Raw genomic sequence first — 26919 nt, 5'->3', positions numbered from 1 at the left:
CAAAGACCAATGAAAAGCTACACAAAGCCTAGAAAACATCTTCTGATCACTTCATCTTTTGTATTTATTTATTTTTTTTGGTCACAATGACACACTTCCCACTTTTATGGATCTCCTCCCGCAGATTCTCACTTCTAATCTCTCGTTTATTTATTCACAGATTGCAATGGATTGTCTTCCCATCTGTTTTGTGGATTCTTTTAAACCATTAACTTCAGGAAGGGTCGCCCAGGAAGTCAACATGCTTTCAATTACGGCAACACACTAAGCCTCTCCATAGTTACTCTGTTGCAAAAGCACTAAGCCACTTTGCTTTGGTTTCCTTTGTTTTGATAACATTACAGATGAATATTTGCCAAATCACAGGCCCATGAATGTGTGTGTGTGTGTCATCGCTCAGTCTGCAAATATTAAACAAAGGCAATATTCAAGAAAACAGCTACTTTGGAGTTTATTAGTGACTCAGTGATCGCTTCACTAAACAGTGACATTTCAAACTTCTCAAACTTGCTTCTGTTTTGAAAGACTCACCCCCACCTGCTGCTGAATGTTGGAGGACAGAGCTGTTACACAAATCAGCAACAGGATTTGGAAAACATTTTGTTCTAGTGCTGCAGAGGAAAATGACAGCGCAGTGTTATATTGTATTATTTTGCAAAGTGCTTTGCGATCATGTAACTAATTGTTTTTGTTGACTCTCTGCTCTAATGGCAGAATTAGTCCCTTCTATTGTGAGACAGTGAGTATTTTAAATGTCAAGCAGGAGATCTATTAAGCAGCCTTTTAGCTTTGATCCTGCTGTATTTGCATATTTATTTCAGGTTCTTGCAGATACAGAATGTGTGTGTGTGTCTTGTGATGGTTTTAGCCACAAGGTTGACATTTGTGGTTCAGCTATCAGATGGATTGTCATGAAATTTGGTTGAGACATTTCTGTCCCCCGCAGGATGAATTATAATCACTTTGGTGATCCCCTGACTTTTCATCCACCCCCATTATCAGGTCAAAATTTTAATTTGTCTTTCATGACCTTTCATTAATAACCAAATGCCTCCAAGACCATCTCATTAGCCTCAATTATATTTTGTGTTTGGTGCTTATTAGCAAATATTAGCATGCCAACACAATCAACTAAGATGTTAGCATTGTCATTGTGCGCATCTTAAAATGCTGATTGTAACATTTACCACAAAGCCCTGCAAGTACAGCCAAATTCTGGGTTTATAATGGACACGAAAGCACCATGAATTGTGCTGGTTTCTATGGAGTGTTGCCTGCTTCTTTTCACGCTGATGCGCTGCGGCCCTGAGCTATGCTACCAGTTTGCGATCTGCAGCGATACTTTAGCTGTCTGCACTATTCCCTCTGCGAGCCGTGAGCCAATCTGGCAACAAAACACACTGATAATCTCTGAAGAATGATATAAAGGACATATTGCAATACTGCAATATTCTGTGCAATTATTTTAACATCTTGAATGTATATATTAACTCAACATACAATGCACATTACTTACTCTAATTCTATTGTTGTTTATTCTACTGATGTATATTGTAGTTAAATTTTCACACTCACAGCCTCAGCACAGTGACAATATATGTTTTATTTTGTTATCTTAATCTTTATATCTTAGTATCCTAGTGTTAAACACAGTAGAATAATGCAGATTTTATTTTAATTTTAATGCACAGTTCATTTCTACTTTATTTATTGCTCTTTTATTTCATTCTCAGTCTTACTTCTTATAATTCTCTGTTCTTTGCATCGGCACAACTGTAACAAATCTTAATTTCCCCTCGGGGATCAATAAAGTCTGCCTCTGATTATATAATGATATAAATGATCTGATTTTTTTAAGTGATAAAATATGCATCCCATGCTTACTTATGATACATATTTGTCAGTTGTGTCTAAACAGAGAGGGAGAGAAACAATCAGTCAGAGACAGAGTTGTATGTGTTATTAGAAAAAGGCAGAGGTGCAGTGTTGCTTGATGACCGGCACGGGGAAATATACTTCTGGTGTGAACACTCAGGTGACAGGTATGTTGTACTGCATCTTGTGTGTGTTTTTGTATATATTTTGTCAGTTTGTACATCTAAATGTGTCCACATGTTGACTTTAACGCCCTTGTTTTAAGACGTACTAAAAGACATCAGTGTACATGTTAGAGATTACCACTTGTCTCGAAGCCAAATGTAGATGAGTACACACATACAGACAAATACACACACACACACACACACACACACACACACACACAAACACTCACAGAAGATATAGAATAGATCCCCTGGAGCGCCTCCTTCTCCAGTCTGGTAATGTATCTGTTCTGACAATAAGACAAATGCAACACTTATTGTATTTTTAAATGAAACACGCTGACTGGATGTAATTTAATTTAACATTGTTAACATACAGAACTCCGTAGCTGACTGGAAGAATTTAACTGTGTGAGCCACGGAGGAGAAAAAGCATCTTATCACATATTGAATAATTTATTTCTAGGTGAAAACAGATAATGGCATAAAAGGCAGCGGTCTAAATCATTTAATATTATTTTGACTTGTGTTGAAAAAAACAACATAATGCACTTCCTCTTACTTAGTTCAACTTTATATCGGTGGTGCAGCTGGTAACACTGCTGCAACCAACACCACCACCGTTACTACTGTTTCTCATTCAAAAAAGTTCATATGTTTTAAAGAAGTATATGTTTAAATTTTCGCTAATCACTATATTAAAGGGGCTGTATGCGATATATATAAAGCATATGATTCATAGTCTTAGCTGACACTGTCTGCACACAACCCCACACATGGAGGTGGCTGAGCTGGTGGCTAGCAGCTAACAGTGCTAACTCAATAAATAGTACTAACAATGGCAACAGTGCTGACAGAGCTGATGGTGTTAACCTAGGGAAAATGGGAGAATTTACGCCATGCCTCTGCAACAACACTGTGCCGGTATCAGTGGTGACCGCTGTATGAGCAGTTATGTCACCAGCGGAAAATGTTGTAAATTTCTGCAAACCTGTTACACATACACATTTCATAGGTATAATATCTGAGGTGATGTAGTATATGAGCTGACTTTGTCATATGGAGGTGGAGGGGATGGTGTCACCAGGCTAGACAAGCTGTAGACCACTGTTGAAGACCAACACAGAACAAAACGGGTTGTTTTTAGTGAGTCATTGCTTTGTTTCCAGTGGCTCCAAATGTGGGTGTCCTGTAGCAACACGTTGCTGTTTTTCCAACAGGGATAGTGCCACAAAAACCTGGTATCATTTTCCTAAACATAACTATCTGTTTTTGTGCATAAACCTATCCACAGATCTACCAATGCTTTTTTAAAATTTAAACTTTCAACATACGCACTACATGATAATGTGCTAATGTAATGTGTCCATGTACAATTAGGGATGGGTACTTTCACATTTGAACCGATACGGTACCGATACCCAGTACCTGGGAATCGGTACCGGTACGCAACGGTACCTGTTTTTGGTACGTTTTTTTTTTTGCATGTATGTGTGGTAAGAAAGGATATTTCATTTAGAATTTTTTTTTTTGTCAAAACTAACATTTATTTCTCAATATCAAACAGGATAAAACAACATGTAACACTGTTTGTAACATAATATCAAAAGGTAGCTTATATAATTGACTATGCAGCATTTCTTTTTATTGCACAAAATAAACCCACTCCTACTACCTCCTATTCCTCCTCTTTCCCCTCTGGGAAAAATGTGTGTGGGGTGAGTGTAACGTTAAAGTTAGAGAATACGAGGAACCGAGCTGATAATGATAACTAAGGCAAGTTAAAATGCGAAGCTAACGTTAGAATGACCAGAACAAAGCCCAATCATCTTAATCACTAAGCTTATTAATTACCTGGAACCGATGTAGCTGATGCCCCGCTTAATCACCGTCGTCATCATCGAACGTTAATCCCACTTCTTCTGCCCCGATGCTGGCTGCAGATGAAGACGAGCCGCTAGCTGCAGGTGTGCTAACGCCGGGAGAAGTAGCCTTAACTTTCAGGCTATCAAATACTGTGGAGTCGTCAGCCTTTAAAAACACCTTGTGCTTGACCAGGCACTTCCTCAGGTTTGAGGTATTTCCGTAGCTGGCCTTGCATTTTGTGTCGCAAATATTGCAGCGAGCGTAGTCTGCATCAAACTTTGAGATATGGAGCCACACCTTCGACCTCTTTCTCTCAGCTATGCTGCTTTGCTGATAGCTGCCACTGATGTGATCACGCTCTCCTGCGTACAATGCTGCGTTCACGATAGGCAGCGAAAACGTCACTCCTCCACTCTTGAAGTCCCGAGGATGCATTCAGGTACCGAAATGTGGTACTGTTTGATTTTACGTGAATCGATTCACGTAATTCGGTCAGTACCAATAAAAGTACCGAACTCGGTACCCATCCCTATGTTTTTTTTTTTGTGATTGGGTCAGTGTGAGCAATGCAATCTCACTCCAAATTCATCGAAATCTGGTGCTTGGGCAGTGACTTGCAGCGTCCGACACTTACGAAAAAAGCCATCCTTTAACGACGGCATGATACGCGGCAGGTCGCCATTATAGTTTCAGAGCACATGGTGGCATCAGGGGGAAATGCGGCGGGACAAGAATGAAAGTTAAAGCAGCTAAAGTCTACACGGTGGATGGGAGGGGTGGTTGATGGTCCAACAAACACTGACGTTCACCCAGGAGAGCCATGTTAGCGTTCTGTAAGATTATAAAGCCAAACCCCAATATTATTCCGGAAACCCAACCATGTGTGTTAGTTGTTGAAGGGAAAAAAATCTGCATGTAAACAGTAAATTTCCTGAGAAAACGGAAGTGTATTTTGAAAGAATATGTGAGGTCAGAGTGAGAATGTGTTGGTGTGAGCACTGTGCAAAGTGGCGGTGATTAGCTAATCAATGGCATACACACACAGGGAGTCACATGCACTAACATGCTCCACGGACTGTCCACCACAGCAGAGAACAGAGAAGCTCATATTAACATTACATCACACTGAGGGAGCATGACTTCATTCTGTTCTCAGGACACCATTACTGCACAGTATCTTTAAATAGTAATTAGTTGTTTGCTGCTATAATAATGCTCTGAATGTTGTTTACAGCTCCTTAAACAATGAGTCAAAACAATATGTGTGATGTGATAGGAGTTGCTCGTAGTAAGAAACCCATCTGACTCTCCAGATCCCCTCAGCTCTGTGGAGAGTTGTACTGTAGCGTCTTTCAGCTCATTGTTTTGGTTTTACAGCCTGTGACTTCACTGTTTTATTTACATTTTTCCAACAGCAGCTGCTTTTTCAGTGAAAAATAGCCTGATAGATAAATCCACTGTAGCTGCTCAGCACCACAAAGTAAGCAACTTGCTGGGAAACACAGCGGTGCATTTAGCAGTTTAGGAGCCAGATATTGTCCTCAGGAGTTTGTGGAGACCGAAACACATCCAGAGGGAAAGTTAGTGTTTGACTTTAATTAACAAACATAACTCCAAATGAATGCTAATGTCGCTTTGTGTCTCCTGGATGTTTAAATAAGCAACTGTTTGCGACCATGTTCTTCATATTAACTCACACTATGTCAGAGTTGTGTTTTCAGCTTGTGCTGTGGCCAAAGAAGCAATAATGACTCATCCATGAAACTTTTACATCCCCTACAATTAATTATAATGTGGCTAGAGCTGGACTCTCTCTGAATTGCAGAGTTGCTCAACTTGCTCGCGACCAGATGGAGCTTTGCAGAAGCTTCTAGCTTTTAGTGCTTCACTACTTGTGAGCCGGTGATGGTGTTGTACTGTAACAGCAAACTTTACTTGAAGGTGATGATAATGTTTCTGAGCCTCCTCATCCCTCTTCTGTTAGACAAGTGTTCAGAACCAGTAGAGTCAAAGAGTCAACTTACACATTACGTGAGCAACAGAAACTAAACTCTGTCTCCCCTTTGCTTCCGTGCCTCTTCCTACACTTCTGCAAATTACTTTTACAAAGAATATATACCAGAATACATTTACTGTCTTCCAATACATTTCCTCAGTGTGCTGTGCTGAATAGTTTGAAGCTGAGTTTATACATTTATATTTTATTTTATTTATTCATTTATCTATTTTGCATGTCCATTCATTCTGTTTAAAGCTGGTATTTCTACACAGTTTCAGATGAATACTTATATTATTAGCATTATTTGTAGAGCTAGTTGTGGCTGCATAGGATTGTCCAGAGCACTGTAAAGTCCAAAGAGATGTAAAGGTATATCCATTTCTAAAATTCACAACATGTTTTTATCTAACCACATGAAAACAAAATTTTCATTGCTCTCTTGCTTGCCGTGCACAAAGGGAGGAACATGCCTGTATTTAATTGTGTTGTTATTGCAACACATTCTCACTCCGACCTCATCACATATTGACGCTTGGTCATGGACTTTCCACGTCCAAGTACGATGTGAAAGGTACCCTGGGTGCATTGGTTCTTGACGTTCTGGGACGCTGTGTCAAGTTCTGCTTGTTACATGCATCGTCTTCTTTCAAAATACAGTTACGTTTTCACAGTAAATTTAAAACATGGTTGGGTATACGAAAAAAGAACAGGGTTTGAATTTAGAATCTCACGTGACACAAACACCACTCTCCCAGGTGAAAGTCAGTGTTTGTTGGACCCATCCACCCGTCCTTCCTGCCCACCCCAGCCAGACTTACGCTGCCTTAAGTTTCGTTCTTGTTCCACCATGTTTTCCTGTGACGCCACCAAGCACTGTTAAACTACAACGGCGACTGGCCATGTATCATACATATGTTACAGGACGGCTTTTTTTGTCAGTGTCTGAAGCGTAGGATTTCGATGACTTCAGAGTAAGACCGGGATAACCCGCGTGAACAAATACAACCAATCAGAGCCGAGGAGTCTCTAATGCAGCTGTCAGTCACGTTAATCATTGCTTGTGACCTGCAGTCAATTTGTCAGACTAGGCAGCGCTGATTGAATATGAATTGATTCTGTCACTGCATCACCTCAAATGTTTCCAGAAACATATTTAAGTGTACTGTTTAGCTGTAAAATGAGAAAGTTTGCGACCTGGCTGCCATGTTGAAAACAGATGAACCAAAACCAGGCACCACCCACTGGCTGGATCAAGCTTCTCATTTAACAGCTCAACAGTACACTAAAATATGTTTGTGAAAACATTTGAGGTGAGAAAGAGGCAATGCAGCAACAGAATACAGATTCATATTTGATCACCGTTGCAGAGTCTGACAGTTTGACCGCAGTCCTCAAGCAGTGATTGATTTGATTGACAGCTGCGTTAGAGACCAATTAGAGACTCCTCAGGTTTGATTAGTTGTTCTTGTTCACATGGTGTAATGCCGTTAGGAGTGCTACAAGGCAAAGAGTAGGCAGAGACAGATTTTTTGTCTGATTTAGTACTGTGTACATATGACGGTTTCAACAAATATGACAGTTGTTATTTATTTTGTTTTTTTTTTGTTTTTTTTGATTACCAACTACAGTTTTGAAAAGAAGTTGATTTATTTAAAAATAAAAAGATGAACTCATTTAATCGAATACTCCAATTGAGGATTTTTAAAAATATTTATTTTTGGGTGATTACAAAACAAGGCTGTGCCATTGGTGTGGTAGTACATGTCAGTATGTAACTGATGAGCATGCTGCACCTTGTCTGGTAGCCTTGGCCACCATTATATGACTTAATATGTGAATGAGTGAATGTTACATGTAGTGTGGAAAGATGAGAAAGGCACTATACAAATGCCAGTCCAGTTATCATTTACCATGACGACAGACATTCAAAACTTTTTCCAAAGCCTCAATAGAAGCTTTGAATGTAAAAAATGTACGCTCAGTACAGCCATTGTGTTTCCAGTCAGGGGTGTTGATGTATGTGATTTGGTTTACAGTACACTTCAGTCTGTAGAGGACGCTTGTTTTATGATTCATCCACAATTTTGTGCGTTCCTCTGCTTGTCAGATGTGATCTCTCATCAGCAAATACATCCACATGTTGCAACATTTCATCTGACAACATTTTGTTTTCTTTGCCTCGCCTCAGTTGAGTGTAAACCTCGTGCTCCACATTTTCCAAAGTGGACAAAGACAGGCTGGATAGACAGAGACAAGCTGATGCCCTACTATCCATGAACCAAAAGCCAGCTGGCATGAATTCTTAATCTCACTCATGAATGCCCATGATTTATTGATGCGGTTCCACAGGAAAAGTTTACCCCCATGTCCAAAGGCTACTGCTTCACTCTCGCGTTTGACTCGTACTCAGACAGCGACTGCATTACAGTGGAGTGATATATCGTGTGTCAAGTGTCCGATGTCTCTAGACCGCTGAAGTTTGCTTTTGTTTCAAATGTCTATATGTTCCCTCCTGTCGTATCTGAGTGTCTTGTTTTCAGAGTTAATTCGAATGAGCCCCCGGTCACATTTCCCACATGATGCTCAGTGGTAATATTAGTCCCCACTGTACTGCACAGCAGCCAGCACCATCTTCACTGCAAATCTGACTCAAATGACTCTCTTGGTTCCCTTGGAAACCAGGTGCTCAGAGATCAGGAAAGATCCATTTCACACTTCAGCAGCGAGCAGAGAGACAAAGAGATGGTTAGACAAAGAGAAAGTGGGAGGGAGAGAGGATTAGAGAGAGAGAGTGGGGTGAGATAGACGAAGCTTCACCTTAAAAGATGCTTTATTCTTATAGCCCCTTTGTCTGGAAATAGAATGAAAATAGTAACAAATGGATTGAAAAAAATATGTTGCTTCCCCTCGTGGGATTTTCTACCCTTTAGAGTCGTCAGTGCTGAGATGCACAGGGCTTGTTTAGATGCGGCGTCTGTGGAGAAGAGGGTGAAAATGGCTCCAGTTCTCATTTATTGATGCAGCTTTTATTGTTATCAGCTGTACGGCATGCATGCCTGCTCTTCACACAGACTAACAGAAGGAGATGGCTTAACGCAGACAGCCAGTAATATCTCACCGTGTCTGAAAACGCTGCCAAAGGTCAAGATTTCCTTTCCGCACACAGACGCGCTTTTGCCTCGTTAAGAGCTCTTCATAAAAAGGTCAGCATCCAGGGAATACAAAAGTTTACAGCTGCTCACTTTGTGATACACTTTAACAGGCTGAGCATCAGGGAAATCTGAAGTTGGATTCTGAGTGTCTCTTTAAGGTTCGGATTAGCTGGAAATAACGGAGGTGTTGATGATTTTCATACATTTTATGTGAGTGGATTCAGCCTGAGTTTGGAGCTCTCTGTTCATTTGTGGTTGAGTAGGTGGGTGAAATGTTCCACATTGCACAAAGGGATAAAGCAGTCTGCAGGGATAAAGCAATCAGAGCTAAGACACTTTAATAACAGTGGATTGTATGAGAGAACAGAGCGATTTTCAAATGTACGCTGCTCCTTTTGAGTCTACATTTTGAATACATGGATTCAGTCTGGGAGCGGGTCATTGGGTTTTTGAAGAGACAGACATTAACTAAAGTAATTAATAAAAAAGAAATAAGCCTCCACCTAAATCTGTGTACTTGGCAGATGATGGTTGTATGAGGAGGTTTAAAGCAGCGGAGCTTCCTAAAGATTGTACTGAAATTGATGGGGTGTTTCATCATAAAAATCTTCCACAGTGTTGACACACCAGATTCATTTTCAAACTCAATACTTAATGCTTCAACAGAGAATATAGTGTGATAGTTGCTCCAAATGGCATCACTATTAGAAAATCAGATCTTCACTACTTCTACTCCACCAACCCAGTCTGTGATTATTATTATTATTTTTTAATTAGTAATGTAGAAGCCTGTGGGCTATGTGGAAATGATCAAAACCAGGCTGAAAATGGTGTTCAGTTCTGGTCTTGTAGGATTCAGCTCCTTGTTAAAGACAATAAAATACATGCAGACACAGCGGTGGAACGTAACTAAGTACATTTACTGAAGTACTGTACACAGTACAGTAAGTACAGTTGTGAAGTTACTTTCATTTTGCGCTACTTTACACTTACTCCACTAAATTTCAGGGGAAAATTTACTTCACTACACTGGGGTGGCAGTTTGCATGTTCTCCCCATGTCAGCGTGGGTTTTCTCCGGGGTCTCCAGTTTCCCCCCACAGTCCAAAAAGGTTAGGTTAACTGGTGACTGGTGGTGAATGTGAGTGTGAAGGTTGTCTGTCTCTATGTGTTACACCGGCTTTCCACTGGATGCGTGTCCGTTGCGGAACGGCAGCACTGGTTATCCGCTGCGTGCTCCGCCATCCGTCAATACCCACCGGCTGCGTTTGCTGTGCGGTCCGGTGCAGCTCTGCCGGAAGACATCTCGGTGCACTGCCATGATTAATATCTCCTCATCCATGGTGTTCACGGGGTGAAATGACGTCTGAAAACCTCTGACCTGTTGACTTCAGGCCTGCCTCTGCCCATTATGTAGTTTTTAAGGTGTAGTGCAGGGAAATATGATCCGCCGTGAACACTGTGTACTTTATTTTATTTTTTATTGTGTATTTATGTTTTATTGTGTTTCTGTGCACGACTTCCTGACCCGCACGATCTGCTCTGTGCTGAATTGCTGCGTTGTGCTCCGGCGTCCGGCAAAAATAGAAGTCCTGCATATCTGTTGCGGAGGGCTCCGGAGTGCCGGAGCTGAGACGGAGCCGGAACGCAGCAAAGCCGCAGCCGGTGGAAACACACACATTGACTAGAATGGAATCCTATCGGCTCTGCTGCCGTGCCGGAGCGCAGACACAACCAAAACGCATCTGGTGAAAATTGGCCTTTAGCCCTGCGATAGTCTGGCAGCCTGCCCAGGATGTACCCCATCTCTCGCCCCAGCCCCTCCGCAACATCAGCAGGATAAGCGGCTACGGAGAATGAATGAATATGAATGATCTGTAGCGAATGGTGTAAAGTGCATGGCGCAAGTGCAATGTCGAACTCTACTTTCGTTAGTTAAATGGCATTTAGTCTGGATGCAAAGTAAGGCATAAGAGGCAGAGGGTCTGGGGCAACCTTGAGCTCACCTGGTAGGCTCAGTCCTTTGCATTGGGCTGGGTTCAAATCCAACCTGCGGCCCTTTGCTGCATGTCATCCCTACTTTCTCTCTCTCATCTCTCCTGTCATTCGACATCTGTCCTGTCAATAAAGGCAATAAACATTTTTTTTTTTAAAAGAGGCAAAGGGATTGTATTTTTTTCCATTAATTAATCATAGGTGTGTTTTGGGCATAACAACGTAACCAATCAGAATGCCATCTCCCATTCCCTTCAACAGCCAGATGAGCCTACACCTGACACACTGCTATATACATGGTGGATCTGGCAAATTGGAGGAGTGAGCATTTTTCTCCTGAGAGCAATGCAGTGAGAGCAGTAATGTCACTGCAGAAAATATCAAGGGACATTTAAGCAGCAAAACTAAAATCTGTAGTTATAAACTTGACTAAACTTTTAGCTTCTGAAATAACCAGTGAAGCAGCTCATCAGCACGTCCCTTTGTGTGTAACAAGCAAATGTATGTGCTTTGTGAACCTTCCTATGTAGCCTCATCTTACTATCTTAATGATGTGCCTTTTTAATAGCAAGAAAAAAACTGAGCTACTGATTTTAGAACAACAATGCACCTGACCACAACTCATTGTACGACCTACATGGACATGGGTGCACAGATAGACATTATTTGGACATACATTTGCTGCTTACACAACATAGGCGCTGGCTGTGTAAATGACAACTGCAGCAGTCGGTAACTAGACATGTCAGCTGTGCCGTGTGTATAAAATAGGGCCCTTAGTTAGCTTTGCAGATTGACATTAATAATAAAAAATAATCAATAATTAAATGTTGTATTATTATAGATGAAGCTGCCCATCAGTATTTCAAGTAGTGTAATTATCCATTAGACATTACAGAGATGCTCACACTTACATCCATCAGAACTTACAATATCTGTAATTATGTAATGCAATTATACAATATATATATTATTCTGAAATGGGCCATTCTGCATGATGTGTATTTTTACTTTCATTACCTGTAACTGCTAATACTTTTGTACTTCTACTGAAGTTTTGAGAAACATTACTTTTATTACTTTTATTTGTAGTATTTCTGTACTGTTGTAATGATACTTTTACTTCAGCAAAAGGTCTGAGTACGTCTTTCACCTCTGCATGTACAAATTGTACAAACAATTTTTTTGTTGGTTTTCTTTGTTTTTTTTGTTTTTGCTCAGTTTGCATTTGGTGTTTTTAGCAATCAGCGGGTCTTCTTACTGAATATCTTGTGTTTTATAGTAAAGCAAATTACTCACACTGTTAGGTGACACAAACATTGACAGTAGATTTAGTGTACAATCACGTCTGGGAGCTCAAAGTAAACACAGCAGCTGGAGCTGGGATGATTCCAGTTTCCAGTGACAAATACCCTCATGTACTGTGTGTACCCCGGTGAAATTACAGGAAGGTATGAAGGTGTGAAAAGTAGATACCACCCAAGGTAATAGTACACAGTGCACATTGTGCTTGTTTGCTAAAAAGTTATTGTGTTTTTGCAAGTGACGAGACGAGACATGTTGAGTTGGTCTCAAAGAAAACTAAAACTGTGCCAGTGCGGCAACATTTTGGATTCGAAGCCAGCGAAAGAGGTGAACCAAGGATCAGTAAACCAGACCAGCGTTGCCAGGTGGGAAATGTAGGATTATCGTACCAGAGACTCAAAATTATCCTATTGTGAGGGAAATTATCGTTCATCCATCATAACCAAAAAAAACAATCCTACTGATGCAAATATAGTCACTCTAGTGTTTACTTTTTTGGTTTGCTTTTTTCCTCATTTTCCTCGCTTCTGTTTTTCCTCTTCTTATTCTTCTTCTTCTGTTTTGAATCTCATTCTCGCTCAACTTCCTGACGGGTCCTAGTGCCTCGTGGGGCGGGTACAGCTGACCATTCAACCAATCGTGCTCATTGTTCAGAGACAAACGTCACCCGTATCTCAGGCTAAGCAAAGTGCGATTGGCTGGAAACATGTCACATGGGAACAGATGCCTTCAGGGCCCACAAAAAAACTCTGGCATACTGATTACAACCACACATTAATGGAATGGTCAAATTATCCTACATTTGGCCTTTTTTGGGATTATTAATCGTACATTGTACAGAGGGCCAAATTATGATACAAATACGATAATTATCGTACACCTGGCAACACTGATCCAGACTGTTGTACTGCTTCACTCTGCTTCCTCTTGGCGGTTGGCAAATCAGCTTAGAGGTGGATTACTGCCACCAAGTGGACTGGAGTCGTCATTTTCTCATTCTGTCACCTTCTTATTATGTGCCACTTCCAGCGGCTACTGAATGAAGTGCGACACCTAGTGGTAAAATTTGGTACACTGGTCTGGTTTTGGCTAAATATCAAACCGGTTAAAAAATTTTCACAGGCCCAACCCTAATGGGAGCAGATGTAACTGTGCTGTCAGAAAGGGAGTATCGAGTCAGAGCTGTCAAAGATTACACTGTACGGTTTTGGCATGGCCCCGTGAAGTCAGAGGAATATCCCAGCCACACTGAGTACAGTCAGCAGAATCATAATGGAAATTTGTCTATGTTGTGACTGGCAAAAGCACTACGGAGCCACGAGACGAGTGTCTCTCTTGGATAAGTAGCGATTGTGGAGACAGTGTTCTGGAGTGATTCAGCAGTTTTTAAAACCAGTCAGTAGCGTAGGTTGAGCTAAAACCATGCCAAGCTATTTGCCCTGTCAACGCCTAGACATGTCCCATTACCTCTTCTACCAAAAGTCAGGAGAGAATGAGCCCACATGGAAGAGCCTGGAGTGATTTCCACAGTGGAGCCGCCTACAGACTGGTGTAAAGGAATGGTTCCAGTGCCAAAACCTCATGACACTGAGGTTTGTATATGTAGTACTGATATAGTCAAAAAGAGAGAGACACGTGCTTCCATCAATGGAGCACACGCTTGGACAGCTGGAATGCGCCAAAATATTCTCAAAAATGGATGCAAATTTGGCAATTTGGCAAATACCCTTTGCAAATGAGTCTGCTCTGCACACCAGATTTATAACTCCATTTGGGAGATATTGCTTTAACAGACTCTGCCTTGGCACCCCCGTCTGCACCAGAACATTTCCAAACAAGAATGTCTCAGCTGCAGGAAAGCCTAGATGGAGTAGTTTGCCAGATGGATGACGTTCTGGTCCATGCAGAGACTCAAAGTGAATGTGTGAAATGTCTAAAACCTCTGTCAAGTCCCTGGTATAGTTCATCGACAAGGTGAGAACTGTCACCAACATGGAGGAGCCCACTGATGTGAGTGTGGCTTCTGGGGATGGTTAATCATTCAGAGGAGAAGACACCGCTGCTGAGGAGAGCTGCCAAGAGCAAAGAAAGTGTGGACCCTGGGAAATTCAAAACAGAACGCTTCTGACAGCATCAAATGAGAAGTGAGCTAACCACCAGGTTTGGCACTTTACAGTCCCAGGGCACAGACGGTCTCAGCTGATGCATCGACATACGGACTGAGAACTGTATTGTTCCAGAGACAAGAGGATACTTTAAAACCAAATGCCTGTTCTTCACAAACACTGAACAAAGATGTACAAATGAAGCTGTGAGTAATTCTCAGACTTTCTGATTGGCATCTTGTTTTACATAAAAATCAGTCATTAAGCTCTGGTATCTCTCTGGGATCTGAGACACAGAACAAGACTGAGAACAAGACTGATGAGATACTCATAGTCTGTTTCACATGTTCCAGGCACACAGCCACAAATGTGCTGTCTGGTACACCTAGAGAGTGCTACAGGTGACCAAAAAGAGACATAAATTAATCTTTATACAGTGTGGTGTCATGTCTTTCAGTTGCAGAGCAAAAACTGCAACAAATTTAAGGAGCACCTAATCTTTGAACCCATCGGCTATCAGTCTGACGATGATAAGCCTCTGGGAAGCAACGGCCAATATTTGGGGGTTCCAGTGTAACAGGCAGATGTTTTGGCTAATCTCTATAAACAGATATCTGCATATAAATGCAGATTAATGAAAAAAGCTAATAAGTAGCTAAATTGTTGTCAGATGATAGCTGATGGGTTTCAAGATTGCATTTCGGCCTAACTGTGATCATTTCATAACATTACCTACCTGTTTCAATGTGCTTCAGCTGTGCTGTGTTTCCACCAAACACTTTCAGTATGATACCTTTGGAACCAAAAGTAATCGTTCAGACATGGTACCTAGACCCTAGTGTTTCCATCGCAAACAGTCTTCTTAAATGTGGGCGGGGTTGCTGTCACTCACTGCTTACACAGATGGAAGTCTGCACCTTGTTTATCGTCCACAGAACAAGGCTGCACGCCGACATCTTCAGAACAAAATAGAACAGGCTGCAGTGAGAGTCTCTCTCCATGGGATATTTAGAAACAGCAGGTTTGTGCATTTAGTCCTTCTCAGGCAAGCTCAGGGGTTTAGTGTTGCCATAGCCCACAGGAACGATGTACTACAATGTTTTGGTTTTTTTTCTCCGAGTGAGGATTAGAATATATGCCCTTCACATAATCCGGACGAAATTAATACATTTGAAGATCCACTCATTACTTAAAGTGTATGTCATAAAAACTAAAGTAATGGTCAAAGTTGTTAAAGTGAAATTTTTATTCTGACTCCAGCTGCTGTGAGAGGCAGCAAAACATCCTTTCATTTTATAGTTACAGTTTACTAATAAAACTCTCCACAGTATGAACAGTGGTCACATGAGCCTCAAAACCAGCCACAACTCAGCCCTGAGCAGAGTGACCGTCCTCTACTGACCAATCAGACTGCAGTGTTCACAGCTCCACCTTTTAGTACCAGATCTGTGTGCTAGGTACCCCAACAGAGGGGGGACCAAACATGGGGAAGGTATGGAACGTTCCGTTGGTACCATCCACAACTTTTCACAGTGGAAATGGAAAAAAAATCATACCGAACTGAACTGTACCGTACTGCTAAGAAAGCATCTGTATTAGATGGAATGAGAACGAGTTGATTCTACTTGCAGGTATCTGTTTATAAAGATTAAGGAGCACCAAGACAAAGGTGCTGAAACAGATGAAGCAGTCCTATATTACAGGAGGATGAAGGAGGATTGTGTTCTCACCTTCAGTATGCCGGGGATCTCACAGGTGAAAATGGCACACGACTAATGATCCTTAAGTCACTATAAAAGGAGCCTGTGGGAAAGCTGCACACTGGTCACCAAAGCACAGCAAAATATAGAGAGCGAGAAACAGTTTGGCGGCCTGGACTGAACACACAAGACGGAAAGAATGACAGACCCGCAGAGAAACCCGATTGCCAAGGGAATTTGTTTGACTGGAACAACAGCCAGTATTTAGTGGTAATCCTTAACCATAGTGTAACAGTTTAATCTTCTCTCTGCAGCTCACTTCTTACATTCTTGACACAACCATTTCTGTCACTTTTAATGTGAACACTAAGAAAGACTTTAAGAGGAGAATGTGCGCCATTAAACTGTATCACATCTCCACCTTTTCCATGATGGCCTCCTTCCAGTGAGGCTGTTCAAAACCACTTCTGGTTTTCCTACACTGTCAGACTACCTGTTCCATTAGACCCCTCGACAATTCAACCACCTCTATCTGCCACTCATGGCGTTTCAAACCGTGCTGATTCAGCAGTGAAAGGGTCGATGAAAAACATTATTTGCAGCCATTTTGCTTGTAGAACATGGAAACTATTCTCCAAACTCTCTTGGAGATTAAGCTGTGTTGCCTACAGGACAGATTTTTCCTACGTTTTGAACTGTGACTTCTTTTAGGTGGAAACGTCTCAACATGACACAGGAAATGAATTAGGGCAAATAAGGGTCATTAACATATCTGAGTTCTGGTGAATCTTCGCTTTAAGGCCCGACACTCAGTAAACAAACTCCTGATGCTTTAATGTTGTACTCTGCAATCGTTTTCGTTAATTGAGTGGGTGGTTTAAATAGCAGTGACAGCTGTCCTGACGGCTCTGTCGACCATCACGCAGCTTGTCACAGGAAGTGCGATAAACATCGATCACGTCTTTCTCAAGTCGGTGTTATGTATCCGGGGGTATTGACAGTGAAGGTTAATGGCTGTATCCATTTCAACCAAATGCTGTTTTGTTGAGGAGTTTACAGTGAAAAAGGCAAGCGTCCAGCAGTATTTGATTGTCTATCGATTTGAATTGTGGAAAAGCTCCCTGACCTCTGATTGAATAATTGGGTGTCTGTTTACAGAAATGCCAAGCACTGGAGGGAAGCTGCTCCTGCTCATCAAGTCGTCTGCATCCTACATTTCCACAGCCTGAATTAGCCCACAGGGCCTGCGGGAGATGTATTTAAGATTCAAAAAAGTAGGCTGTCTGAAATCATTTTACCATGTGCCTCTTGTGCTCCAGTACAATGAGCATGCTGGATTTGTTGTGGGTGGGAAAAAATGACTGGAACTAAATATTTACTCACATGCCTCCGAGGCTGGCATCAAAGTGTCTGAAAATATTCTGCTGAGAGACACTTTTTCCTCTGTGAGGTGATGTAGATCCAGCTGCCACATTTATAGATCTCTCCGTCAGGTAAGGGCTGCACTGGACTGGGCTGCATTCAAATCACCTGCCTGCACTAAATGGTTTTCCATTTTCAGTGCCGATATGCGGAAAAAACAAGCAGGCAGATGCAGAAACAAGGCTGTTATCTGCATTACTGTCAAAGCATCTTATGGTTTTATTTCTGGCTCGGTCAGAGGTCTGAAGTGATTGTTGATATCAAAGGCAACTTCAACAGCATATCTTTCAGGGACATTAATATCTTATGATTCCAGTATACACCTTATCGCAAAAATCCTTACCTCTGCAGCAATACATCAGCTTATTGGCGTGCCTGCTGTTTTTCTATGTGTACTCACTGCCTTCAGTATTGATTTGCTTCACTGGGAGACAAACTGTGTGGAGACAGTAGGAGCACTGGCAGTGTAAATGCATACACACACACACACACACACACACACACACACAGGTACACTTTAAACATTTAAAGGGGCTGTCAGCGATTCTTATCCAATACACTTTTTATCAAATTCAGCAATTATCTCCTCATGGTCTGCTGGCTGTCTGTTCTGGGGTTCCAGACATTTTGCACTGGACATTTTTGCAGCCCATTAATTACATCAAAAGTACGCTTTCATGTCAGTGCAGGAACTTGTGTCCTATATGTACAGCAAAGGCAAAGACTGCCCCCACAGTTGCTTTGCTTTTTTATCCATTAGATGACAGACGCTACAATTATGAATTGTAAGTGTTTGCTACATTACGCAGTAGCAGCGGCCAAGTCGCAGCACACAGATGCAGAAGTCAGATTTCACTTATTAGCCAACATGATCAAGGTTATTAGACTAAGAAACCACCAAGACGGTGGCGAGGATTTGGTGTCAAAGCGGAAAGCAAAAGCCCCAGTTTGGCAATAAAAGCTTGCTTTATAGACACATTTCTGATGAACAATAGCAGTGGTGCACATTTCACTGACAGACACATTCCTGTGAAGGTAAATGATTTTAATGTGAAGCTGCAACAGGAGGAAATGTTCAGTTTGCATTAGCACTAACTACATACAGAGCTCTAAAGATATTGAAGGTCAGCGACAATTATCTCTTCTTGGGCTGTCCTGAATGCCTTGAATCTTTGATTGTTGTCATGGTAATAGACATCCATATCAGTATTGGGATGCTATATGTATATATATATATATATATGTGTGTGTGTATATATATGTGTGTGTGTGTGTATATATATATATATATATATATATGTATGTATGTATATGTATGTATGTATGTATGTATGTATATATATGCAATATACATATATATATATACATATTTATGCAATAACTCAAAAAAAGAAAATCCCAAATAGCCCATAAACAAAGAAATCGGTATCAAACATATTTATAATGCACCAATATTAATTATTATTTTTTTGGGGGGGCATTTTTGCATCGGACAGGTAAGTGTGAAGGGGGGGAGAGAGAGGGGGAATGACATGCACCAAAGGGTCACAGGCTGGAATCGAGCCCGGGCCGCTGCGGCGACAGCCTGTACATGGGGCGCCTGCTCTACCACTAAGCCACCAACGCTTAGTAAGTTTAAATAATTATTATTTAAACTTAGTGATAGCATCTAATTTCAGTCACTAGCAGCCCAGCACTGCTGAAACTGTGACAGTTTGATCACACATGACAGTTTTACAGATACACTGCCAAGATGTCTAAGGACGGAATAGTTTCATAATTTGCAAAGATGACCCCCAAAAAGTCAAGTGCCAGATATGCCAGAGAAACTGGCACAAATCTACAACAAACAGCTTAGCTGTCTTGCAAAATATGACCACATGTTTGATGCTTTATGAGGCCATTCATTGTAAAGTATAATGCTCTATGACTGCACTCATAAACACACATAATGCTAACTGATGCACTGTATCAGCAGCCATTAAACACTATAGATGTGACTTGGTTGTAGAGCATTGTAAATGCATTATAATTTACTATAAATGCCCTCATAACGCATTATAGATGTGGTCTTCATAGAAAGTGTTAGCCTGGGGTGACGGTGGATTAGTGGTTAGAGTAGGCGCCCTGTGTACAGAGGCTCCGTACTCGCTGCAGTGGCACAGGTTTCGATTCTGGCGGGGCCCTCTGCTGCGTGTCACTCCTTCTCTTACTCACTTAGCTGTCCTATCCATTAAAGGCAAAAAAACAAGCCAGAAAGTGTTACCAGAAGATTATTTTTGTAACTATTATGGCTAATGTGCAACTAACAAAGTGGCTAATTATCACATTATTATGGCTGCATCAGCTGAAAACTAATGATTCAAAGAAGTCTGACTTTTGCTTCCTTCTCCAGCCCTGACAAAGCTCTGATTTTTGCAGATATTTTTCACTGAAGCTTTTCAAAAACTGCTTTTCTTGACAGCCCAAGTCTGTTCTTGTAAAATGTCTGACATTTTCCGTAACACAGTTGTTGTCACAAGTTTATTAACCAGTAGAAAAACTTCCTCTCCATGGCATCACTAGTTCAAATATCAACACTTTCTCCAGAATCGCTGACTCCATTTTAAAATGGAAAGTAACTTGCAATGTGGCAATTTAAAGTCTTGAAAGATATAAAAAGCATAATCTCTGCCCGAGAGTCAAGCCGTCTGTTTCACTCTCACGTGTACGCACACCCTTCATTAACTCGCGGATGGTTCACTGAGCTGCTGCATACTGTATAACCACTCACTGTAGGCAGACAGAGACCGGGTCTAATTGGTAACAAGGATATCAACAGCTGGACGGATATGGGTGGCTGGAGGTGCTCGCTCTCCTCACCGAATGTGACCAGAGATATTAATGTGCATGTGTGTGTGTGTGTGTGTGTGTCTGTGCGTGCACATAGTGGGAGATCATCAGCCACCAACCCTGATTGCTGACCTTAAACCGTTAACCTTTGGATGGAGATTTCATTCAGTCATAAAAATGTATCCTTTAACATATTCAGGGCTACTCACATGCCAAATAATGGCATTTCAGAGTAGCCTAACCTGTCCTGAAAATAACAATATATGACACACGTGGCTGAGAGCTAACATGACAGCGCCACAAGCCTAGCAACAAAAGAGTGAGAGACAGCCGGTGGTTCATGAGGTTAATTTACCTCTACAGTTATTCCAGTTAACTGCCTGTTCCTGTTGCTTTGTAATGGACACAGTATGTCAAGGAGTGGATGATAGTTTGTGTTTGTGCAAAGACCATCTGTTAAATCACACAGCAAAACTCCCCAGAATGGGCTCCTAGATCAAAATACTTTAAGATCTGTGTGGCAAAGTATCGGGCAGTCTTCAGAGGCCACCTGATTGCCGCCTCCCGCTCTTAAAATGTTTTGTATGTCCTGTGGATTTTTGCAGTATATGTGTTTCAAACAGCGCTGATTAGCCATCTACCATCTGCTGGGCTGCGTGAGGAGAGCAGCTCATTATTTTGCCTGTTGTGTCTGCGTTGAAGTCGTAGCTCCTCTACAGCTATCAGGCAGAGCTGCAGGGACTCATCGTGTGCGAGCAGCGGGGAGCAGCTGGTGGATGCAGTGTTACCGCACACAAGTGCCTAAGTTGTCGGCATCTGTCTGGGCGAGAATAAGCTGTCCTCTGGCCAAACTCTGGCTCTGACTGTGACAGTACAAAATACATCTGCTTTATATACAATATCTGTACAATGCTGTGTGTCCATTGTGTGAAATAAAACTCACCACCTGAAGGTCACCGCTTAGCTTCTTTTTATAATACAGTGAAACAGATCCAGCCTGTGGCGACAAATCATTTTATCCAAAGGCCTAATAGTTGGTATATTTTGCCTCTTTGTGTGTGTGTGCATGAATGTAATGTAATCTGTAATCATCATATTTTTCAGGACCTGGTGGGCAGCGCTCCGCCACAGAGGAACTGGAAAGGAATAGCCATCGCCCTGCTGGTCATCCTCATCATCTGTTCACTGATTGTCACCTCTGTTATCCTGCTGACCCCTCGTATGTACAACACACACACACACACATATGCTACCATTTACAAAGTGCATCTCTCCACAGACGCGCAATCCTCTTACCCGACTGTCTTATTTGTCAAAATTCAGAGAAACTTGTAATCTCCATTTGGATCTTTGGATAAAAATAACAGCCTGGGATTCCAGATGTTTTGCACTGGACGCTTTTGCACCCCATTAATTACATCAAAAGTACATGTTCATGTCAGTGCAGGAAGTTGTGTCCTGTATGTATGGCAAAGGTAAGGGTGAGGAGGTCTGGGTGATGCATGTGTCACGCCCCCATCTAGGGGAGTGGGAGCAAAAAGACATTTTCTAAATCTGGCCCCTGAGGACGCATCAGAAACATGAGAAAAATATACAAAATAAAATGGCAGCCCACTCCTACAGCCTCAAAGTTAAGTTAAAATAAGAAAGGCAAACTAGTGAAACAAATAGGCTATTAAAAATACCCGCAGTGTTTCCAATACGAAAATCTCACTAAGATGGTTTAACACAACATACGGACCTCAGTTGTATGTTGTGTTGTATTTGTTTATTGTATTCACCGTCATCAGGTAGAGACTGCAAGCAGCCCTCAAGACTGTTTTACTCGTTGCCATGGAAACTGCTGCTGTCATATTCATATATATGTTCTATAAGCTGATTAACAATGCCTACTCATCTGTCCCTGCAGATAACAAGATATAAATCCCGTGTATAGCCTTTAATAAAATGCATTTCAGTCCACTACAGCCTATACTTCTACATACAGTACAGGCCAAAAGTTTGGACACACCTTCTCATTCAATGCGTTTTCTTTATTTTCATGACTATTTACATTGTAGATTCTCACTGAAGGCATCAAAACTATGAATGAACACATGTGGAGTTATGTACTTAACAAAAAAAGGTGAAATAACTGAAAACATGTTTTATATTCTAGTTTCTTCAAAATAGCCACCCTTTGCTCTGATTACTGCTTTGCACACTCTTGGCATTCTCTCCATGAGCTTCAAGAGGTAGTCACCTGAAATGGTTTTCCAACAGTCCAACAGTTCCCAGAGGTGTTTAGCACTTGTTGGCCCCTTTGCCTTCACTCTGCGGTCCAGCTCACCCCAAACCATCTCGATTGGGTTCAGGTCCGGTGACTGTGGAGGCCAGGTCATCTGCCGCAGCACTCCATCACTCTCCTTCTTGGTCAAATAGCCCTTACACAGCCTGGAGGTGTGTTTGGGGTCATTGTCCTGTTGAAAAATAAATGATCGTCCAACTAAACGCATAAACCGGATGGGATGGCATGTCGCTGCAGGATGCTGTGGTAGCCATGCTGGTTCAGTGTGCCTTCAATTTTGAATAAATCCCCAACAGTGTCACCAGCAAAACACCCCCACACCATCACACCTCCTCCTCCATGCTTCACAGTGGGAACCAGGCATGTGGAATCCATCCGTTCACCTTTTCTGTCTCACAAAGACACGGTTGGAACCAAAGATCTCAAATTTGGACTCATCAGACCAAAGCACAGATTTCCACTGGTCTAATGTCCATTCCTTGTGTTTCTTGGCCCAAACAAATCTCTTCTGCTTGTTGCCTCTCCTTAGCAGTGGTTTCCTAGCAGCTATTTGACCATGAAGGCCTGATTCGCAGTCTCCTCTTAACAGTTGTTCTAGAGATGGGTCTGCTGCTAGAACTCTGTGTGGCATTCATCTGGTCTCTGATCTGAGCTGCTGGTAACTTGCGATTTCTGAGGCTGGTGACTCGGATGAACTTATCCTCAGAAGCAGAGGTGACTCTTGGTCTTCCTTTCCTGGGTCGGTCCTCATGTGTGCCAGTTTCGTTGTAGCGCTTGATGGTTTTTGCGACTCCACTTGGGGACACATTTAAAGTTTTTGCAATTTTCCGGACTGACTGACCTTCATTTCTTAAAGTAATGATGGCCACTTGTTTTTCTTTAGTTAGCTGATTGGTTCTTGCCATAATATGAATTTTAACAGTTGTCCAATAGGGCTGTCAGCTGTGTATTAACCTGACTTCTGCACAACACAACTGATGGTCCCAACCCCATTGATAAAGCAAGAAATTCCACTAATTAACCCTGATAAGGCACACCTGTGAAGTGGAAACCATTTCAGGTGACTACCTCTTGAAGCTCATGGAGAGAATGCCAAGAGTGTGCAAAGCAGTAATCAGAGCAAAGGGTGGCTATTTTGAAGAAACTAGAATATAAAACATGTTTTCAGTTATTTCACCTTTTTTTGTTAAGTACATAACTCCACATGTGTTCATTCATAGTTTTGATGCCTTCAGTGAGAATCTACAATGTAAATAGTCATGAAAATAAAGAAAACACATTGAATGAGAAGGTGTGTCCAAACTTTTGGCCTGTACTGTATCTCTGTATCATGATGGCTGAATATTATTTCTGGCCTACACAATTCAAGTAACACTTTAATAGGCTTAACTATCAATAACTGTTTTACACATTCATAAGGTTTTTTCAGCAGTTGAAAAACCCACAACACCATGTCCATATTGCAAGGAATTGTGGGTTATTAAATCAGTGAAGTCTGCTGACGTCTGCACCCCAAGCGGACTCTCTGGAAGTCTGCAGGAAGTCAACTTGAGGCCCCTTGTGGACTGGCTGAATAGTGGATTTGGATAACCTTCAGCACTCCCAGACTTCCCGGGAACATGCCTGCAAAGTCTGCGAGTCTGCAAGTGCGGTGAAGTCCGGACATTTGGATTCAGCCATAGATCCTCACACAAAAGGAGCACTCACTGTCACACTCACACATGTGAAGGACACAGAGAAACTAAAACACATCAATTTTTAACTATAGTATGTTTGCTACAACCACAGTCTTTCTCTTACCTTAACCAAACTATAGTTGGCATGTGTTGATATTATGGAATGTGAGAATTTAGATTAATTGGACATAATTGGACATAAAAATGCAGTCAGTAAACGTGATACACATACATGTACACATGCTATAGACAGTCATGTGATAACAGTGAGCCAAAGTCAGTATTTTACATTCATGGGGATAGCTGAAATGTTGGAAAATGCGGTGTTTTTAAATCTTACACACACACACACACACACACACACACACACACACACAGGCACAAATCCTTGATCCCTTGTTTCTTGGGACACGACACAAAGTTTTGAGAAGTTCTAAAAACAAAAAAAAATGAAGGGAGACAACATGACTTCCCTGGCAGGGGTTACCACACACTCAGTATTCACTCACTCACAGTCATTGTGTTCTTCGCCTCACTGTACATGTATTCTGCACACAGCTTTGACTCAAAATTGAAAAAAGCAAAACATTTCACACATCACAGATGAAACTCAGACACCACACACCTCTGCCAACAATCTGCCACAACCCTGTCAACTGATTTTTTAATGGTAGAAAATGTTCAGAAATTTGAAGGATGCGTCTGACGGGTGGATGGTCTTGGATGTGCATCAGAATACTCATAGTGTGTGAAAATCATTGGATGCAGTGTGCCAGCCAGATGTTACACTGTGCATGTTAGATTTGTTTTAGAAATGGTTGAAATGTTGAGAAAAAGCCTCCTTCAGATTTAAAAAACATAGCTGCATGTAGTGATTCTGGAGTTGGACTTTTAAAAGTTGAAAGTTGTGAAGGATCAAGACCTTTGACAGTTTCTGACACCTGCATTATGAATAACTAACAACTTGTATCACAGTTGTTCATTTATGACCAAATCTGTGCCTGGCCACGCCCTCCTTTGACAGTGTTGTCACCCCATATTGGTGAATTGAAAAACATTTTGGGGACATGCATCAACAGTGCAGTTAAAAATACCCACAGAGTTCGGTGATATTTGGACAATCTGTCATTGATTTATGGCACATGTTTGAAGCTGGTGGTGCCCCCCTTCTGAGTATCTTAACTGCTATATCGTAGGCATCTGGATTTGCTTGAGTTTCTTTGAAGACGTTTCACCTCTCATCCAATAGGCTTCTTCAGTTCTAACGGACTGGTGCAGAGTCCCAGGCTTTAAACTCTGTGTGGGTGTGAACTTTTACAGAGTCGTTAAGGTCACGTATGAGTCATTGACCCCTCTGGCCATTATGTATGTTGTCATGTCACGACACACATAATGAAACCTTGTAAGGGTTCACACCCACACAGGGTTTAAAGCCTGCTACTCTGTCAGTCCATTAAAACTGAAGAAATCTCTTTGATAAGAGGTGACACGTCTTCAAGAAACGTCTTCAAGAAACTCAAGCGAATCCAGTTGCCTGCGATATAGCAGTTTATATTTCCATGACCTGGATGTCTGAGAATCAACATACCCCTATTGAGCAAGATAATTGTACACACATGGTTTAATGTTGTTATTAAACAAGTTTTGTAATGATTAAACAAACAACTTCTGATTTATAGTCTGATTTGTGTTGCATCATCAGCGTATGTTTCAGGTGTCAATGTAGACATATCCCACAAGTTTTGTAGCGATTGGATCTACGGTTTAGGTTTGTTTCTACAAAGCTAATTTGAAGAGTGAGTATACACTCACCAGCCACTTTATTAGGTACACCTTGCTAGTACCAGGTTGGACCCCTTTTGCCTCCAGCGCTGCCTTAATTCCTCGTGGCATAGATTCAACAAGGTGCTGGAAACATTCATCAGAGATTTTGTTCCATATTGACATGATGACATCACACAGTTGGCTGCAGATCTGTGGTATTTAAACAATGCTCAGTTGGTACTAAGGGGCCCAAAGTGTGCCAAAGGAGGACTGCTGCTCACTGGATATTTTCTCTTTTTGGTACCATCCTCTGTAAACCTTAGAGATGGTTGTGCGTGAAAATCCCAGTAGATCAGCAGATTCTGACAGACCAGCCCGTCTGGCACCAACAACCATGCCACATTCAAAGTCACTTAAATCACATTTCTTCCCCATTCTGATGCTCAATTTAAATTGAAGGTCGTCTTCACCATGTCTACATGCATAAATGCCTTGAGTTGCTGCCATGTGACTGGCTGATTAGCTATTCATGTTAACGAGCAGTTGAACAGATGTACCTAATAAAGAAGCTGGTGAGTGTGGATGGATTTCTGTACCAAATTTTGTTTAAATGAGACTTACAGCATAGGAGGTATGGGCCTCTAATTATGCTGCCCACATGAGGTCGATTGGGGTCAGATTTGTTGAGTAGTATCTGCACAGATCTTCCAATCACTGTTGAAAATCATCATGTGTCTACATTGTACCATCTCATAGGAATTTGCACATTTATGAA

General features: G+C 41.6%; 1 protein-coding gene across 4 annotated transcripts in view; it reads left to right on the top strand.

The window, feature by feature from the left end:
- LOC125902431 (dipeptidyl aminopeptidase-like protein 6) overlaps positions 1 to 26919 on the top strand; it is a 172081-nt gene that overhangs the window by 91055 nt on the left and 54107 nt on the right. For all 4 annotated transcript variants that reach the window (XM_049598759.1, XM_049598758.1, XM_049598761.1 and 1 more), the window contains one exon: positions 21522 to 21636. In XM_049598759.1, the coding sequence (XP_049454716.1) occupies positions 21522 to 21636 (115 nt within the window). The remainder of the gene's footprint in view (positions 1 to 21521; positions 21637 to 26919) is intronic.

This window comes from Epinephelus fuscoguttatus, linkage group LG15 (assembly GCF_011397635.1).
Source record: "Epinephelus fuscoguttatus linkage group LG15, E.fuscoguttatus.final_Chr_v1".
Lineage (NCBI taxonomy): Eukaryota > Metazoa > Chordata > Actinopteri > Perciformes > Serranidae > Epinephelus > Epinephelus fuscoguttatus.
The sequence above is the reverse complement of the archived record's forward strand: the minus strand, read 5'-3'. Positions and strand labels throughout refer to the sequence as shown.